This window comes from Pundamilia nyererei, unplaced genomic scaffold (genome assembly GCF_000239375.1).
Source record: "Pundamilia nyererei isolate P.nyererei 1_Seehausen unplaced genomic scaffold, PunNye1.0 scaffold00007, whole genome shotgun sequence".
Taxonomy (NCBI): Eukaryota; Metazoa; Chordata; class Actinopteri; order Cichliformes; family Cichlidae; genus Pundamilia; species Pundamilia nyererei.
In genome coordinates, this window is record NW_005187408.1 from 5131852 (window position 1) to 5147560 (window position 15709).

At 44.5% G+C, this 15709-nt stretch overlaps 2 protein-coding genes across 6 annotated transcripts in view; one reads left to right on the plus strand and one right to left on the minus strand.

Moving 5' to 3' along the window:
• The window catches only part of lnx2a (ligand of numb-protein X 2a), an 11700-nt gene extending 512 nt beyond the window's left edge, over positions 1 to 11188 (plus strand). Inside the window, exons 2-12 of one of the 5 annotated variants that reach the window (XM_005722639.2) lie at positions 202 to 435; positions 2660 to 3221; positions 5780 to 6015; positions 6099 to 6236; positions 6442 to 6641; positions 7376 to 7789; positions 7910 to 8083; positions 8250 to 8427; positions 8511 to 8736; positions 9053 to 9247; positions 10435 to 11188. In XM_005722639.2, the coding sequence (XP_005722696.1) occupies positions 2818 to 3221; positions 5780 to 6015; positions 6099 to 6236; positions 6442 to 6641; positions 7376 to 7789; positions 7910 to 8083; positions 8250 to 8427; positions 8511 to 8736; positions 9053 to 9247; positions 10435 to 10570 (2301 nt within the window). In that variant the 5' untranslated portion in view covers positions 202 to 435; positions 2660 to 2817 and the 3' untranslated portion in view covers positions 10571 to 11188. Of the gene's footprint in view, positions 1 to 201; positions 436 to 1461; positions 1870 to 2659; positions 3222 to 3595; positions 3725 to 5779; positions 6016 to 6098; positions 6237 to 6441; positions 6642 to 7375; positions 7790 to 7909; positions 8084 to 8249; positions 8428 to 8510; positions 8737 to 9052; positions 9248 to 10434 lie in introns of those variants that run through there. The other 4 variants (XM_005722643.2, XM_005722642.2, XM_005722640.2 and 1 more) reach the window with 4 other exon arrangements.
• A 130-nt stretch (positions 11189 to 11318) lies between these two features.
• On the minus strand, positions 11319 to 13274 carry gtf3ab (general transcription factor IIIA, b). Its single transcript, XM_005722645.1, has 9 exons — positions 13080 to 13274; positions 12873 to 12967; positions 12674 to 12770; positions 12511 to 12599; positions 12364 to 12437; positions 12210 to 12290; positions 11898 to 12130; positions 11624 to 11677; positions 11319 to 11530 (listed from the first exon to the last, which is right to left on the minus strand). Exons 1-9 carry the CDS (start codon positions 13191 to 13193, stop codon positions 11402 to 11404), a joined length of 966 nt encoding a protein of 321 aa, XP_005722702.1. The 5' UTR covers positions 13194 to 13274; the 3' UTR covers positions 11319 to 11401.
• Between the last annotated feature and the right edge of the window lie 2435 nt (positions 13275 to 15709).

A 15709-nucleotide genomic window follows, 5' to 3' on the forward strand; every position in this document is an offset into this window, starting at 1 on the left:
TGTGTGTGTGTGTGTGTGTGTTTATTTGTGTATCGATTTACCTATGTTTGTCTGCGTTACAAATGTATACAGTTATCTATTTATTTTTATGTGTTTGCTGACTTATTAGAATTTTTTTTATACATAAATATATTTAAACACATTTTGTTTTCTTATTTATTTATTTGTCTATTTGTTTTTTAATTATGTATTTACGAAAAGGCGGTCTTAAAGCCAACCCCTAGCTCTCCTCTGGATTGACAACCGTATGCCCCGCCCACTCGGTTTTGACGGACAGCAGTGGGCGGGGTCAGCGCTGCCAAAGGCACGGGGGCGTTTTCGTGCGGGTTTTGCGGAACGGTCCGTTGCGGTGGATGCGTGATTGAGGTCCCGCGGCTAATAATCACCCCCCTTTTTGGGGCCGGAGTGCACGGCGCGGAGGAGCCGCCGGAAAAGGTAACGTCACATCACATCTGCCTGCGCGAGCGGTGTCAGTGTGTGGCTGGCTTTGCTTTCTATGCTGCTGTCGCCTCATCGGTCCCAGGTTTTTCCGCTTGTGGGGAGGGTGGGATGGAGTCAGACAGATGGGGGGCAATGATTAAAAAAAAAATTCTGATATATGTAAGTGTGTCGGGCTTGCGTATTTGATCATGACACTGCAGTGGGAGCGCTCCCAAGGTAGATCAGGTCTATGCCAGAAAAAAATTATTGTACATTTAAATTAAATCAGTGTCATTTTTTTGTTATCTTTGTGTGTCTGGGTGGTGTGGAGGGGGGTGGTTTAAGAAAAAAAGGCAGCCTATTGCAACAGACCTTGCAGAACAGCAGCAGCAGCAGGCCTGTTCCTGCAAGTGGCTACCAGAGCCTTTTTTTTTAAGATAAGAGAGATGGGGTTTTATGAAAATGTAGGCTAAGCCGAGAGGACCTGAGATTTTTAAATCTGTGGCCTAAAACATCATTTCATCTTCTTTGAAAATGTAATTCCTGCACACTGGACTGTCGTGTCCTGTAAGATTAGATTGTCATTTCGAACAATAACCAGAGAGACAAGAGTGTTATTTACTGAAATGGAAAGCAGTGCAATGACAATAACAGCCCGGCCTTGGACTCTCATACACACATGTACACACACACTGTGTGGTGGGATTAAAAGAGATATTCTACAAGCATTTGCCAGTCTTCATATTGCTTGTATAAAGGAATCCGTTGCAACAGCTCTGTTTAAAACACATTTAAGTGCTTTTCACTGCTCTGAAGTGCCGTCACAGTGAAAACACGAAGACTTTACTTATTGATAAAGACCATTCACAGGTACCTAAAAACGCCCTTGTGTTCGACGTGCGTGTTTGCTTTTGGTTGTGTAGACTTACGCTCGCATGTCTACGCGTATATGTGTGTTTATATGTGTGTTTGTTTGTGTGTGTGTGTGTGATGTGGTGATGTCACAGCTTTGTTATAGAAACAGAGAAGCCTTGTGTCCTCATGATTAATTCATGTCCAGCTGCGGGATAGAGACAGAAGCAGCCAGTCACACGCAGACAAGAGGAGCACGTACTTAAAGGAGGCTGAAATAAGTAACTACCGGTGGGGTGGCCAAGGAGACAGGAGGGACAGGTTGTTACAAGGGAAAAAAAAAAGACCCAGACGAGATGAAAAGAGCAGAAAAAAAAAAACGACTCAAGGGGACTCTCATCATCATCGTCTGCGCTGTCTCACAAGCTTTCAGGCTGTACCGAGGAGGAGCAGAGCATCCTGCTGAGAGGAGTGCATCTGTTGTGTGGCTCCTCTGCATCCTTCTCTGGCTACACTCTGAATGTCAAGCCCCACTGAGCAGAACGGGATCCAGGTCGTCATGGAGACAGGAGCAGACCCTCGCTGGAACAGAGGCAGGTAGTCACTGTATCTTGGCTGGCCCGCTGAGCGTAGAGGCACGCCCTCTGCTGTCGGCTGATAGCATCTGGCCCCTCGGAGGCTGGGCTAATAGAAGGGCCGAGGGGGTCTGAGGGGCTTTGGATGTGAAGCACTGTGGAAATGATCAGCGCACACTGTGGTGCATTAGCTCTGGGGACACGCTCTGCTCGCTGGAGTGCTATATTTCAAGACTTTGCTTTGGGCGTGTTCTCTTTCCGTTGTAGAGGAGACTGAGTTCATCTACTGTACCCAGCCTGAACCAAAAATATCAAGCGTTTTCCTTGGCTTCACCCCCCTTCCTTTCATCCTCTCTTCAATTCCATATTCTTATTCTTCCCTTGTACCTGTTTTCACATCCCATTGATCTCTTCTTCTTTTTCTTCTTCCACCTGTCTACACTCCCTTCCGTATCTTGTCGGCACCACTTTCCTTTTCTGCTGCTTTCCCAAGCTCACTTTCTCTGATCTGTGCCCTCTTTCTGCCTCAATCCCAGATAATTCCCTCTCTGTGGAATTGGAAGATTGGAGCAGGCGAGAGCAAAAGAGAGATTATACTGCCAGATTAGTGGACAGAAGCAGCAATACATAATCTCAGCAGTGACATAAACGTGCACACACACACACACGCGGTGTCACCCTCAGTCTCATGCAAACACGTGGGCACACGTGCACAAAGTATTTGCCACATGAATAAATGCCCAACACTTGTTGTCTTGTTTTTTTTTCTGAAACAGCTGTTTAACTCTCTTGTTTTGGCCTCTGACCCACAGGGTGATGTGCCATCAGCCACTGGGGGGCATTTGTCCTCTCCGCCACCTGTTCAGCCTCTGAAGCTTATGGGATAGGAGTGTGTGCGCCCCTTCCCAACCGCTCTGCATCCCAGCTGGACTCAGTCGTGCCAAAGCTGAATTGCGTTGAAGGAGAAGACATGGGCAGCCCGGGCTCCGAGGTGGGTCTGGCTGGGTCCGTGGAGCCAGCTCTGGAGGCTCTGTGTCCCGAGTGTGGCCAGATCCACCGCAGCTGGGAAAACCACCTTTACAACTACCGTCTGGAAGTGGATGACGATCTGGTGTGCCACATCTGCCTGCAACCGCTGGTGCAGCCTCTCGATACGCCATGCGGACACACCTTCTGCGCCCGCTGCCTGCGTAGCTTCCTCCAGGAGAGGGACTTCTGCCCTCTGGACAGGACCCGGCTGCAGCTGCAGGCATGCCGCAGGTCCAGCATCCTGGTGCACAAGCTGCTGGACAAGCTGTCTGTGTCCTGCCCTTTGACCCCTGTCTGCTCCCTCAGCATGCCTCGCTGTGACCTGGAGGCGCACCTTAAACACAGGTAATAAAGCTTTTATGCAGACAGATGAATGCATGAGATCATTATGACACCGTGCATGCAGTCAGGATTTCATGAGCTTAGCTTCTCAGCTAACAAAGCCACCAGGCGATCGGTTGAACATCTTTTAGTAATAACCACAAGCTGCATTCAGGGCCAATCCGTCTTTGTGATTGGCTTGTTTTTCAGCTGAACCAGTGGAGATATCACAAATCAGAGTCCGCATCACATAGACTTATCCACCATTCTTAACCTTAAAGGTCTCCCCCATCCCGTGCACACGCTTTGGCTTTTGGCCCGTTTGGACCAGGTGCTGTGAGACCCTGCAGGGATTATTGGGCTGTAGGTCATGTGACGGGGGATTAGTGATTCCCTTTCGACAGTCATGGGTTGGCTGACCAGGAGCCTTCGTGTTCTCATTCTGCAACCATGCTGAGCAACTTCAACACCAGAGATCTTTTCAACCACTTCTTCTGTGAGACAGCCAAGGGCAACCCCGGCCTGTGGTGAGTCGAACGCAGTGGGGTGTGAGGTCAGCGTGACTCAGAATGACAAAAAGACATTATTTACTCGCTGGTTTCCACTGTTTTTGTTATTTCAGTCTGTATCTCGGTTTGCTTTGCCTCTTACTCTCTCTGTCCTGCTTCCTCTGTTGCCATGTCTTGCACTGAAGTGCACGATTACGTGTGCATGCATCGGTGTCAGGCTGTCATTGCTGCTTCAAGGATGTAATTCGTGCAGTATGTGATGATGTGTTTGTGCCTGGTTAAGGCATTAAAACCAGTGCTCTTGATCTTTAAGCAGACTCCTTTCTAGTTGAATTTTGACGTTGGTTTGTTGACTGGTTTTTCACTGTCCTCCTAACACCTCGATTAAGTTGAGGAGATTTTCCTTAACAAGATCAGGGTAACAGACTATCACTTACAGTCCTTTAAAAGCTTTTCTGAGTCAGCTGTTTTTCTATAAAAGAATCCCTTTTAAAGAAACGCTGTGTAGCAAAGTGCCAGCCGGTGAAGCCGAAAGTCAACAAGATAACGGTAAATGGTCAAATGTTGCATAACAACACCAGTTGTCGTCTTCTAGTGAGGCTGTAAGGGCAAAATCTCTTGAGTGTATCCCCTTTAAACATTTATTCTTAAAAGTATCTGCATCCCGGTCTTACCTCGGGAAAGAATACACGCGTAAGGTTGTGTTGACAAGATAAGGAAAGATGGTCTAACAGATCACACAAGGTCACCACGAGGACTAACGCGACATTCTTTAGCTTAAATCTCGGCCTCATGCGAACTCACCGCTCCCCTGCAGACTTCGGTTTAAGATAGCAGCCAACAGCCTGCCGTTGTGTTTGTGTGACTTTAAAAGTCAACATTGTTTTTGTTGAAGATTAGGGATCAGACATTAGATTCAAAGAGGAGGACACGGTGTTCCACGATGATTACGGTGGGCAGCTTCATTTTGTTGCCCGTGTACGTGTGAGGAATGAACTTTCACTGTCCCTGGGAAAAAAACAAAGGAACCAAATGACTACATCTATGTGAGCAGAAGTCTTTGTTTTTAGCATTTACCAGTTTTCCTGTCAAAATTATTTGTTCTTTGCAAAAACGAAAGATTAGACAAGGAAGGAAATTCATTAAAGAAAACAAAATTACTCTGTGTCACAAGGGATTAAACACCTGTCACCTCTAAGCTACCACTTACAGTAATAAAGGAAATTAAGGCTGACACCATACTGACCCTTTGAGGGAGTCGTTGTGCGTTTATTTTTAAATTGTTTCTAAGTGAAGTGTTTCTATTTTTGTAGGCGAAGAAGGGACACGTCGTCCTGTGTTTCTTTTTTAAGGAAACATTTTATAATTAACTTGTAGCTCATTATGTGATCTCAGAGCTATTCATACAACAAATCAGCAGTTTTCTCTGTTTTCAGCTTCTCAGATGTGAGTACTTGCTAGCCTTTGCCTTTGGGAATTTGGGAAAGACGTCTTTTTTTGCTGTTTTATGGCTTTGAAGTGCTTCCTAGCATAGAATTCCCATTCTTCCCAGAGCTTTAAGATCTTCATGTTGCTTGAAAAATTAGATGATGTTATTAATTCAAGCCAGTTTGAAGGGTCAAGGCTAATTTACAACTGAAAATCACAACCACAAAAACAGACTTTTTCTTTTTTTGCTTCTCTTTCCTGGGATTTTATCCTTGTAAAGCCTGAACCAGGACAAAATCGCCAGAAAATTTTAATTTTTAGTGTTTATTCAACCTTCTAACAAATTTTAAAAATCAAAAACCTTAAATATGAATTTGCATAGTAGTTAGGGTTAAAAAAAACCTCACTATTGCACTATTCAAAGTGTCAGCATGTTTCTGGAGCTTCACTTGTGCTTCATTGATTTAATTTTGGAATTTTAGAAAGAACCTGTTAACTAAAGTCATTGTAAACTTCAGCAGTGTAAGAAAACAAATCTCTCAAGTTTTCTTCGCTTGTGAGCGAGCACCGCATCAAGTTAACTGAGCTTGGTTTTCTTTACATGTCGGATGGGGTGATACGCTGACACCTGTTGCTTGATGAAAGGTGTCCAGGGATGCAGAGTCAGCAGACAAATGGGGACGGTCCACGATGCGAGAGCGGGGATGAGCGAGCAATGGTGACCAGCCCTCCCAGGTCACCGCATACACCACAGACAGACCTGAGGGACCGCACGCCGTCACCGCCCTCTGGACCCAATAACAGCTGCGGTAATGGGCCTGTGTGGACAGATGATGCCGGCCTTGACAACCCAGCCTTTGAGGAAAGCACCGAAGAAGACAGTAAGTTGATCTATCGGCCTTGGATTGTCAGTAAAGTTAATAATATAGCTGTCATCCATCTCTTCGTGTCCTTCTGCCTGTAGGTGTAGTAGGGTTGGAGTGTGTGGTCCCCAGGGTGAAGCGGCCCCTCAGTAATCCCTGTATCCATCTCCTGCGCTCCGTTAGCTCCACCTCCTCTGGCTGGGACTGCCCTGAATCCCCGCCTCTGTCTGCTGAGGAGGGTATGACATCATCTGTTCCTTTCACTGAGGATCTTCTCAAAGGGACCTTGGATAATGAAATACCTTACTTCCTTGCGAGCTGTAGTCTTATAGAAAAAAATGGATAATCACATCCAGTCAGCTTTGTACTAAAGGTTGGAAAGATGTGGAAATTACTTTCTTAAGTGAAGCTTTTTTTTGATAATGTCACTGGTGTCTCCTCTAGGCTGTGTGAAGCTCCCCTCCCTTCCTGAAGGAGAGATAACTGCCATAGAGGTCCACCGTGCAAACCCATATGTAGAGCTGGGAATCAGCATTGTTGGTGGAAATGAGACGCCTCTCATCAACATCGTGATTCAGGAAGTTTACCGAGACGGGGTCATTGCAAGGGACGGGAGGCTGCTGGCCGGGGATCAGATACTCCAGGTGAGAGATCAGTTTCAGGTGTAAATTTTCAGTGTTTTCAGAGAGTGTTTGGAAGATTTGTTGAAGACAAGAGCTTAATAAACATTTTATTAGGAGTCTGTGGGAGATGTGCTGCAGATAGTGCAGCGCTGAGAATATTGTAAACAGTGGAGTAGGGCACATTGTTCTGGATATGCTGTGTGACTGCAACATTTCTAAATTATCCTGACTATCAGTTTCGACATTGTGTTTTGGGGAAAAATATCTATGTATATATTTTTGGATAGTTTAGAGCTTCACTTAGAAATTAGCCAGTTGTTTTCTCTCAGCACCACATTTACTTTCGTCTTAGTCAACTTTCTATTTTTGGTCTACTATTAAAAGCTCCTCTAATCAATAGTCTTCTGTTAATGGTAATCAGATGAGTACTTGTAGTTGAAAGGGATCACCCTTAGTGAACAGTTCACTAATATTCAAGATCTGTAGATGTTAGCACCCTTTGGCACACTGTTGTGGTTTCACGGTTCTATTTACAGTCCATTTCCCTGAGAAAGCTCGAGAGCAGACAGTTACCTTTCAGACAGGGGAAGCTATAAATGCTGTATTTCTTTCTCAGTTGTTTTTGGTGTTGACCAAAACAGAGCTAAAAGAAAATGAGTGTGCGACTTAAATGCGTCAGATAGCTAAGAATCTGGTCATGTTTCAAAGCTAGCTTGCTCATCTAGTTTTTATTTTCCATTCCTCTCCACTCCAAGGTGAACAATGTGGACATCAGTAACGTGCCACACAGTTTTGCTCGCTCCACCCTGGCCCGCCCCTGCACCACCCTGCAGCTGACTGTACTCCGGGAGCGTCGCTGTGCCTCCCGGGCACCTCCCTCCTCTTCCTCCTCCACCCCAGCAGTCCCCCATGCCCCCTGCTCCACTCCCGAAGTCACCCCACCCAGCCCAGCCACTCTGAGAATCACCCTGCATAAGCGAGACTCCACAGAGCAGCTTGGAATCAAGCTGGTACGGCGAACGGATGAGTCAGGGGTGTTTGTGTTAGATCTCCTGGAGGGAGGCCTGGCTGCCAAGGATGGCAGACTGCGGAGTAACGACCGCGTGCTGGCAGTCAATGAACAGGACTTGCGACACGGCACCCCAGAGCAAGCTGCTCAGATCATACAGGTGCAGTTTGTTCATTTGGGTCTACAATCCTGGATTTCCCTTTTGGTTTTACAGACAGGGGCTGAAAAATAATTTTGCTACTTCAGATTTGTCTCTAAAGCACAGATTCTGCCCTTTCAGGCCAGTGGAGAACGAGTCCACCTGCTGATTGGCCGACCCAGCAAACCAACTCCACCGCCACCGCCAAAATCAAGCTCCACCAGAGACCTTTACTGCCTTGATCACTTCCTGCCTAACCACAGCTCTACCCCGAGTCCTGTGGCCATACACCTGTCCCGCACCAGCACCCACAGAGTGAGGACATGACTTGCCCTTTTTGTTTCACCTTTACTTCGTTATAAAATTAGATTTTATGAGATCAAAATCTAAACTTGGTTTAAAAGTAACACAATAAAAAGAGTATACTTTTTTTTTTTTTTTTGCCGTATTGAAATCAAGCCTGTGTTTCGATTGCTCCCAGGACCTGTCCCAGTGTGTGACCTGTAAGGAGAAACACATCACTGTGAAGAAGGAACCACACGAGTCTCTGGGCATGACTGTTGCAGGAGGGCGGGGCAGCAAGAGCGGGGAGCTGCCAATCTTTGTGACGAGCGTCCAACCGCACGGCTGCTTGTCGAGGGATGGGCGAATCAAAAGAGGTGAACGCTTCCTCTGGACCGATTCAGCCACAACCCAAACATCACATCAGAAAACCACTGCATCTTCTCGCTTCCTCTCTCAGGTGATGTGCTGCTGAGCATCAACGGGCAGGATTTGACCTACCTGAGCCACAGTGAGGCCGTGGGCACCTTGAAGGCCAGCGCTGCGTCGCCCTCGGTCCAGCTGCGAGTGCTCGAGGTCAGCATGGTGGAAGAGCAGGACCATGATGAGCTGCTGCCTCACACTCACGACAGTGACTTTGATGCCAACTGGTCCCCCTCGTGGGTCATGTGGCTGGGCCTGCCCAGGTGAGCACACAGAGGAAATACAATATAGTTCTGGATGTGTGATTGTGTTTTGTGATATGGTGGTGTTGTCAGCAGCTTCAAACAGGACATTATACAAGAAAGAAAAGCTTGTCTCTTCATTAAATGTCATGTTTTTCTTGTTTTTATCTTAACTAATTATATATTAACTTTCTGATTTGTGGGCTTTGTGCTGATTGGTTGGTTATTTGTCACATTTTCCCATTTTTTACTATGTATTAAAAATATCAACATGAGCGTCCTGAATCTGTTCGTGGGATCATAATCAATCTATCTGTCTGTCCATCTGTCTGTCCAGCCCTCCTTCACTCTGCTCTCCACCCTCTCCTTGCAGCTACCTGCACAGTAGCCATGAGATTGTTCTGCGCAGGAGCCATCCTGGCAGCTGGGGATTTAGCATCGTCGGGGGATATGAGGAAAGCCATGGCAACCAGGCGTTCTTTATCAAGACCATCGTCCTCGGCACACCCGCATACTATGACGGCCGCCTCAAGTGAGTGATCAGTTGTGCTTTATATGATAATCTGTGGCTTACAAAAACAGGGGGGAGGGGAATAAATAAATAACTTTGTGTGATTTTTACTTCAGGCTTTAAGAAGAAATATGTGTATAATGATCATTATAATCCAGGCTGTCTGCTTGAGGCTTTTGAGGCTTCAGCAAGTACAGAGCAAAGGGTTAGTTCAAGCTCTGCTGTAATCCTGGCAGATCAGCTGAGCTCTGTGCCAGCCTAAATTGGACAGTGGCTCATCTGATACCTTTCATCCAATTGGTAAATCTCAGATAGGGCACTCTGTTTAAGCTGCTTTAGCCTGCCCAAAGTTGTTGCACAACTGCTGTCCACTTTGCAACCCATCACCACCCTGGCTCCTCCTTTTCACATTGGGTCTGACCTAATCAGTGTTTTCATACCTGATCTCCCTGTGAAATATAAATTACTACAGAAATAACTATTCTTTTGATTGTAGTGGTCCTGACTGAACTTATTTAACAGTTGTAAAGGCTCAAAAGGCCCACATTTGTAGTGTGCGCTTATTTTTTATGCTAATATTTAGAGGCATAACTGTCTTATCTATTGTCATAATGCAGCTAGCAAGCAATAAAGTAATTCAGTTCTGTAGCTCATCTGTCCATATATCAAAACGAATAACATCTATTGTAGGTTTAAAAAAGTTACAGTAGATATGTCTTCTCTCTGAGTATTTTCCTTCCTTTCTCTGTACCCTTTTTGTGTCAGTACTACAAAAAAATATTCAGAATAAAGGCTAATCTTTCCTCAGTGATTGAAGAATAAAGGTAGCGATATTTTTTTTCCTTTTGCCAAAAAGTCTTTTTGGGAGAAAAAAGCAAACAATGAAATAATCCTAATAAGTATAATCTGTATGCCACAGAGCTTTGTTTTCTAAAACCTATTAAAAACACCTCCCCTAGCCACTCTGTTACACAAGGTTACATGTTACTAAAATACAGCTGCACAGCTTATTGTGGGAAATTCATAAGTGCCATTAAAGATGTTGGAGTTCAAACTGTAGCCTGCAATTATTTTAATTGCAAATTAATACGCTGATGATCACAGTCATCTCAAAAGGCTCGTCTTCATGTATGTAGTGCTGTTTGAGCCCAAAGCTATCAGGTCCTGTTTCTAAGCCTATGATAACATGTCTCTCTTTGTCATCTCAGGTGTGGTGACATGATAGTGGCAGTCAACGGCCTGTCGACAGCAGGAATGAGCCACTCGGCCCTGGTGCCCATGCTGAAAGAGCAGCGCAGCCGGGTGGCGCTTACTGTAGTCTCCTGGCCTGGCAGCCTGGTATAGCTGGGTCAGATCATGAGCAGGCTGCGCACTCCATAGAGTCCACCCAGAATGTTCTATATTGGGAACGACCTTGGCCAAAGTGAACTGGTACGTGCTACTGTACATCGCTCCATATTGGGCTTAATCCAGGACCAAACGCATTCAGAACTACTGAAGACCCAGCAGGACCCAAGCCTGTCCTGACCAGGTGGGAACTGATCCAGATCGTGCCACGTCACGCGACAGACTGCACTCTCACACACACTGCTGTGATCATATGGTCATGTTGTCTTCACTCCCACGGGGAGAATAGTACTGCAACTGTTAACAGGCAATCTGCTGTAGTCACCTCACCAGGCAGTTGTAGAATCCAGGGCTATATTCAGGTGGATGCATCGGTGCAGGTAGAGATTAAATATTTTTGAGGAGTAGTCTGCGATCTGCTGTGATCTAGGATAATGACACTTAATCAGTTTAATCGAGATGTTCTGCAAGACCAGTGCTGTATCCAGCTGAATGAGCCTCAGGCCTTATTAGAAACCTGCCGCACCCTTGGGGCTCAACTGCCCTTAGGCCTCATCACCATGATAAACCAGCTGCGATAGCAGCTGGAGTTTTATACATGTGTTTGAATGTGTGCTGTTTGTTTAATAAACACTTCCTGCAAAGGATTCATGACTCTACAGTGTCATTTTCTACTTTGTAAGCGAATGCTGAAAGCCATTTCGGCATATTACACCAACAGCTATAGAAGCATTGCTGCAGTAAGTGCATTGATGAGGCTTTTATTCAAACAAAAACAGAAATGTGATGTTTCATCATTAAAGAACACATCCAGATCTTAACGCAGCCTCAAGGTCTGTTATTCTCCAGAGTTGTGCTGTGTAGCTTTGCAGCAAGCTCGTTGGCCTCCGCTTGATTGGCTGCAGCTGCCGGTCCGGCCCGCTGTGCCATGGGCAGATTCTTTTTAGGATGCAGTTTCTGGAAGAGGAGTAAAGAACCAATGCTGTAACATATTCAAGGACAAAGTGGGGGAAAGCCATCACCCCAAATCCATTTTAAGGTCAATAGTACCTTAAGCTTTTTCTTTGCTGGGTCATGCACCACTCCATGTCGCCACAGGCTTTCCTAATTAACAGCAAAGCAAGGAGAAAATAATTTAGTTTCTGGATTGGGGAAGAAAAAGAAAGCCCTGCCATATATAATGAAGGTTACAGGAAGTTGGTCATCACTGAAAACAATGTAGTCTGAGAAAAATCTCAGTTTGTCAACCATGTCATCACCATTGTTGGACAACACTGGCTTGAAAGTTATACATTTTATTCTATACACTGAAGTGCAGGTTCACCTTCATGGCAAAGCTCTTGTTACAGCCAGGAACAGCACAGCTGAAGGGCTTCTTCCCCTCATGGTCTCCCAGAACATGGCTCTCCAAGTTGAAGCGGCGAGTGAACTTTTTCTCACAACCTTCTTTGGGGCACGGAAACATTCTCTTTTCCCCGGAGTGGACGCGAAGCTCATGCAGGCGCAAGAACCAGAAGTTGCTGAACAGCTTGTTGCACTGTCCACACAGCACCTTGTCTGAGACCAGAGGAGTAGTTAGCGTTTTACAGCTGGCTGAGTCACATGGCATCAGTGCTTCCTAGAGTTTCATTTATACCTTTGTGTTCTTTTCTGTGCTTCAGATAATTTGACCAAGTTTTTCCCTGAAAAGGACACCCTTCAGTCTCACAAGGGTAGCCTGCCGCAGAAAGACGAAGGTTTTACTTGAGCACACGCTTTAAGAGAAATTCACTGCTCTGGTATCAACTTACCTTCATGTATTTTCTCATGATGCTTCAGTTTTTTAAGAGTGAGAAATTCTCTCGTGCATCCAGTCAAGGAACAACTTGAAAAGAAGAGGTTAAATTTGAAATGGTCAAATACATGGGAAAAAAAAAGTCCTTGCATCAGCCACTCACTGAAAAGGCAGACTCTCTTGGTGCTCACACTGATGAGCTTTCAGCTGGTTCCTCTTGTTGAATTCCTTTTCACAGCCCTGATGATCACACTGAAAAAGCAGCAGAATTAAACAAATATAACGAAATCACAGGACAACTTAAAAGAAAATAAGCCTAGCCATACTTGAAATCTCTTTTCCTGTTGCTGATGGACTCGGGCCATGTGATTCTTCAGGCTGGCGTTCCTGACAAAGGCCTCGGAGCAACCATCAGCCGGACACCTGGAGAGCAAAGAAGGTAACTGTTCAGAGCAATCAAAAGTCCTTTTTGTTTTGTTTTTTTAACCTAATGACTTGACATTTAGGCACAAACTGCTTGCTTACTTGTGTGGCTTTTCCCCACTGTGACTGAGCTCATGTCTGGTGAGTTGGTAGCGAGTGCAGAAGCTCTTGTCACAGCTCTCACAGGAGAATGGTTTCTAAGATTTAACATAAGGCCAGGGAGCACTTAGCAGCCATTCAATCCGCCGCATTCAATTCTCACATCAGCTATTTATTGTTTCATGCTTCTAGCATTTCTGAGCCACTTACCAATCCTGTGTGTTTGCAAAGGTGAGCATCAAGCCTCCACGGTTTACTGAATGTAGCTTTACAATCAAAAAATGAGCAAACATAAGTTTTTTGACTTTGCAACCTCTCCCCCATCTTAAACAAGAGATGTCAGGTGTGGCCAAGGAGTAAACTTTTGTTTTCTTTTTCGTCGCTGACTGACCTACTTCCACCACATCTCGTGTATTTAATTTATATGATTGGAATGTACCAATTGAGGCAAAAGGGGGTGTCGTGCCTCAAAGAAATGATAAAATGTTAAGCATTCTGTACTCACCTACATTTACGGGTTACTTAATTTAGCATGTAAGATGCAAGAAAATGATTTAGACCCAATGATACTCAAACATTATAAAAGTCCAAGAGTCTTTCCTCTACAATGATTGATACAGGCTTTAAAAATGTCACCCGCAGTCCTTGCAGTAGGTTTCTCTATCAGCTGATCTGCTGTGTGGCACACAGCCCCAGAGAGAGGCGACTGCCTGTCTCCATTAATCACACACACACACATTGAATTTACTCCACTAATCTTACTCTTATCAACCCTCCAATAAGGCTCTGTGATTGGTGTGATTTATGGTTGTCTGAAATATTTCTTCAGTGAGCTCCTTTGTAAGCAGCACACCTGAAACGAGATCAAATCACCTTTGAAAAGAAGACATTAGTGCAAATATAAATAAATAAATAAATATATATATACATACATACAGTATTGCTAAATTCAATTCAGTTTCTTTATTGTCCCACAAGGGGAAATTAGTTTAGCAGCAGGAGGATAAAAATAAACAGAACAATACTATAAAATAATAATAACAATAATAATGGTACAAATTTCAAGGACAATTATTTGCCATTAAGGAGACAAGACGCAGTAGGGATAAAAGAGACCTGGAGTCTTTTAGTCCTCCTCCTCGGAGGTACTCTAAAACGGCGGCCGGAAGGCAACAACTCAAACTCACTGTGAAGTGGATGGTTCACACAATTAATAATAGAATGAGCCTTTCTAAGCACATTTCTATTGTAAATGGCCAAAAGTTCATCTTGCCAGCGCCCTGAAATTTTGCTAGCAGTCTTTACCGGAAGTCCCAACCAAATTATACAGCAGTATCCAAATAATATAGAGACACTATATCAACAAACTGTACTTAATAAACCCAGGATGTTTGATATTTTATAAATCCAGTGTTGCAATAGAACAAAAGTGTTCTTTCACACATTTTTAAGCCTTAAATAAATTGAGCCCAAATTTTAAGGCTTTAAAAAAAAATCATTCACTGACAATCCAGTGACATTATCTGCTTGTCTAAACATTACAGATCGCCCTGTGCGCCCATGCCGTGCTCTCATGTGAAACCTTTGACTGATTTTTGTGAATAAGGCCTATTGAGAGCCTGTTGGGCGTTACCTCAATGCCCTCCCACGCTTCAGGCAAGCATGCTGGGGTCAGTTGACACTGTTATCAATGTCCCCCTCTTTTCTTCCGGCTCCTCCCCCGACTACCAACACCACCGCCACCTGTGCTGTCACTTGCATCACGGAATCAATACAGCTGGCCCAATACCTACATGTATGGCCGTGCCTACACCTGTCTCTGATAACCACACAGACTCTCACCCCACCTATCACACCCACAGATACTGCATGTTTGACCTGCAGTGGGATTTTCTTGTGCTTTTGTAAGCCCTTCAGGCCTATCCCAAACACTCCGTCACACCCACACTTGCATCACATTCTCAGATATTAGTCTCACAATCTCCGAGGGTCTTTTTTTCCAACCAAGAACAGGGAGAATAAGAGGAATGATGAGGCCTCAGATGGGAATAAGATCACAATGAAAACCGCCAGTTCACCCATATGGCAAAAATACATATCCTTTGTTGGTTTTCACTGGAATTTCACATGGGCTCCTCACAGCACAGCAACTAAAGTAGCTAACTCAGTTATTTCAGAACTCTGGGCTAAAGCAGAAGGTTGAAGTAACTGTAGCTAACTTTCATATTTACATAAGATTTTTAAGCAAGTTTAATAATGTTACAGATAAGTAGAAAAAATAGTTACAAAAAATAAATAAATAAAGCTGCTGGAACATGAAATACCCCTAACATCAACGTTTCAGCGGCAATACAGTCTACTGCACGTATAGTTGAATATTCTCTTATGAATCTTTTGTACATTTACTCAATCGCAATCATGAAAATGGAAGAACTCCTTAATTTTTCCTTAGCTACCTGTTTTTGATTTATTTATTTTTTGAGAAGCAGCATAGAGCACATGCAAGGAGGATCTACCCATCGCTGAATCTGTTAGGAAATACCCTGAATCATCAGGGTGAATCCAAATAAAAGCCAACAACACACAGAAAGGTGCCCTTTAAAAAAAAAAAGACTGCAGTGCTACAAATAACTAAGTGTGCCCCGTGACTCAGGAGCTTGTAGAATCACAGTTAGCAGCAACAACTTCAGGGCTTTTCTTCTGTATTACTTTATGCTGTCTCTCACGGCATTGTGGAATGTTGTCTTTTTTTTCAGGTCCCGCCACAGCATTTCAATCAGGTTGATGTCTAGACTTTGGGTCATTGAAACATCTTGATTCTTTTCTTTTTCAGCCACTCT